Raw genomic sequence first — 1,988 nt, forward strand, 5'->3', positions numbered from 1 at the left:
CTAGAACAACTTTAAAATATGTTTTCTAATTTCTGGTAATTTAAGGCCATACACAAGAGGATTTAAAGCTGGAGGAATCACAACAAACACCAGTGATAAAATGACAGCTATAAATGGATTAGTCACTTCAAGATTATTCCGGCTCAAGGCAACATCACAAAATCCAGCAATAGAATAAATCACAAATGAAATTGTGTGTGGCAGACAGCTCTCTAATACCTTACCCTTAAATTCTGCTGAGCTTTTCCAGCAAATAGACACAATTCGTAAATAGGTGTAGAGGATATAAAAGAGGGGAAGGAAAATTGTGGCTACAGTCAAAAGCATACCTACAACATTGTTGACAGCAGTGTTAACACAAGACAATTTGACTACATTCCAGTTAGCACAGAATACTTTGTGGATCTCATTACCACATAAAGGAAGTGTGGCAGACAAACAAAGACATGCTGCAAGAGAAAATGCAGGAAAAATCCAAGCCAGTGCTGTCAACTTCACAACAGTTTCAAGAGTCATCTTTGTGTGATAGTGTAAAGGAAGGCAAACAGCTATGTATCTGTCATAAGCCATAATACTGAGAACAGTCAGTTCACAGGATGCATATGAGTAAATTACATAGATCTGAGTGAAACAAGCAGGACGTGAGATCAAATGAGTGTCAGACAGAAGGTCCATGAGAAATCTGGGGAAGAAACCTGAAGACCCATACAAAGCATTAACAGATAAACATGCAATGAAAATATACATGGGCTCATGTAATGTTGTTTGTTGGGATATTACCACTATCATGAGAAGATTAGTAAAGATGGTAAAGATGAAGAGCAGAAGACAAAAAATAAAGGCTATAAAGCGGTAATGTCCGATGTTTGCAAACATGGTGAAGCGAAAGTAAAATGACAGAGTGCTATTTTCCATTTCACTTCATAGAGTCAGTGACACGGAAATCATTTCTTAGTTTGGTATGGTCTGAGAAACAATGGTCTTAATGACAGCATCTGTGGAAAAGGAACATGGAAACAGCTGTGTTATAAAATACGGTCAATACATTAATCATAACTGGTATCTCCATACCTACCAGACTATGGTTCATTCACTACTTCAGTCACTACACTACTTTTAGCTTTGTTTTGCTCATAAAATAGGTTGTTGGTCACATTTGTAGACACCACACAACAACATTAGGTGATAGGAGGAGTTTTGTAATGTTGTTGACTCCATACATCATCGTTGACTCCATAAATCAATATCATCTGGAGATTTCTGACACAAAAACATAGCAACCCTGTTAATGCTGATGGTGCTGAGCTAAAAAACAAAACAATTATAGTTATATGGCATTGTTCTCTTGAGTATGCTAAAATTTAGCATACATTTCTGTAGAGAAAGTGTAATTTGAATCTTCTTGGATTCCACAATTGTGTTGAAGTCGCTTCCTGAAATCTCTGTTGACAGCCAGAGAGGTGTTACTGTGAAGTCTAGGCCCTCACATAACTAAATGTGAAAAAGTCACAAAATCTGTTTTTGTTCACAAACTGTCACATAAATTGTGACCTTGTTCATGACAGTCAGCAGATTTGTAAGTTATGTATTTTAATAGGGAGTATATTTGTGTCTGAAACATGTATGTTGTCCAGACAAAATGAGGAAACATCAACATGGCAACCAAGAAAACAGAACTAAAAAAAACTGTTGCACTTTAACCTAAATTGTGATTATTTTCTAAACCTATGTACTGTACCAGTAGCAGCCCAGCATAGTACAATACTGAAATTTTCACCACAGTACTGCAAACTAACATTTCCTAACACAAAGTCAGCAAAGATGCACAGAAAAGAAGATCAGACACCAGCGAGGGAGGATAAGAAAGACAGACGCAACAACATTGTCATCCCCTATGTAGCCGGTGTATCAGAGAAACTCAGAAGAGTTTTCTCCAAACACGACATCCCAGTACATTTCAGACACAGCAACACACTCAGACAAAAACT

The 1,988-nt window shown here is 37.1% G+C and overlaps 1 protein-coding gene across 1 annotated transcript; it reads right to left on the minus strand.

Annotated features, from left to right (window-relative positions):
* Positions 1–915, minus strand: LOC102200336 (olfactory receptor 51E1-like). Its single transcript, XM_005747820.1, has one exon. The coding sequence runs from the start codon at positions 913–915 to the stop codon at positions 1–3; it is 915 nt and encodes a 304-aa protein (XP_005747877.1).
* Between the last annotated feature and the right edge of the window lie 1,073 nt (positions 916–1,988).

The sequence above is a fragment of the Pundamilia nyererei genome, unplaced genomic scaffold (genome assembly GCF_000239375.1).
Source record: "Pundamilia nyererei isolate P.nyererei 1_Seehausen unplaced genomic scaffold, PunNye1.0 scaffold00206, whole genome shotgun sequence".
Classification (NCBI taxonomy): Eukaryota; Metazoa; Chordata; class Actinopteri; order Cichliformes; family Cichlidae; genus Pundamilia; species Pundamilia nyererei.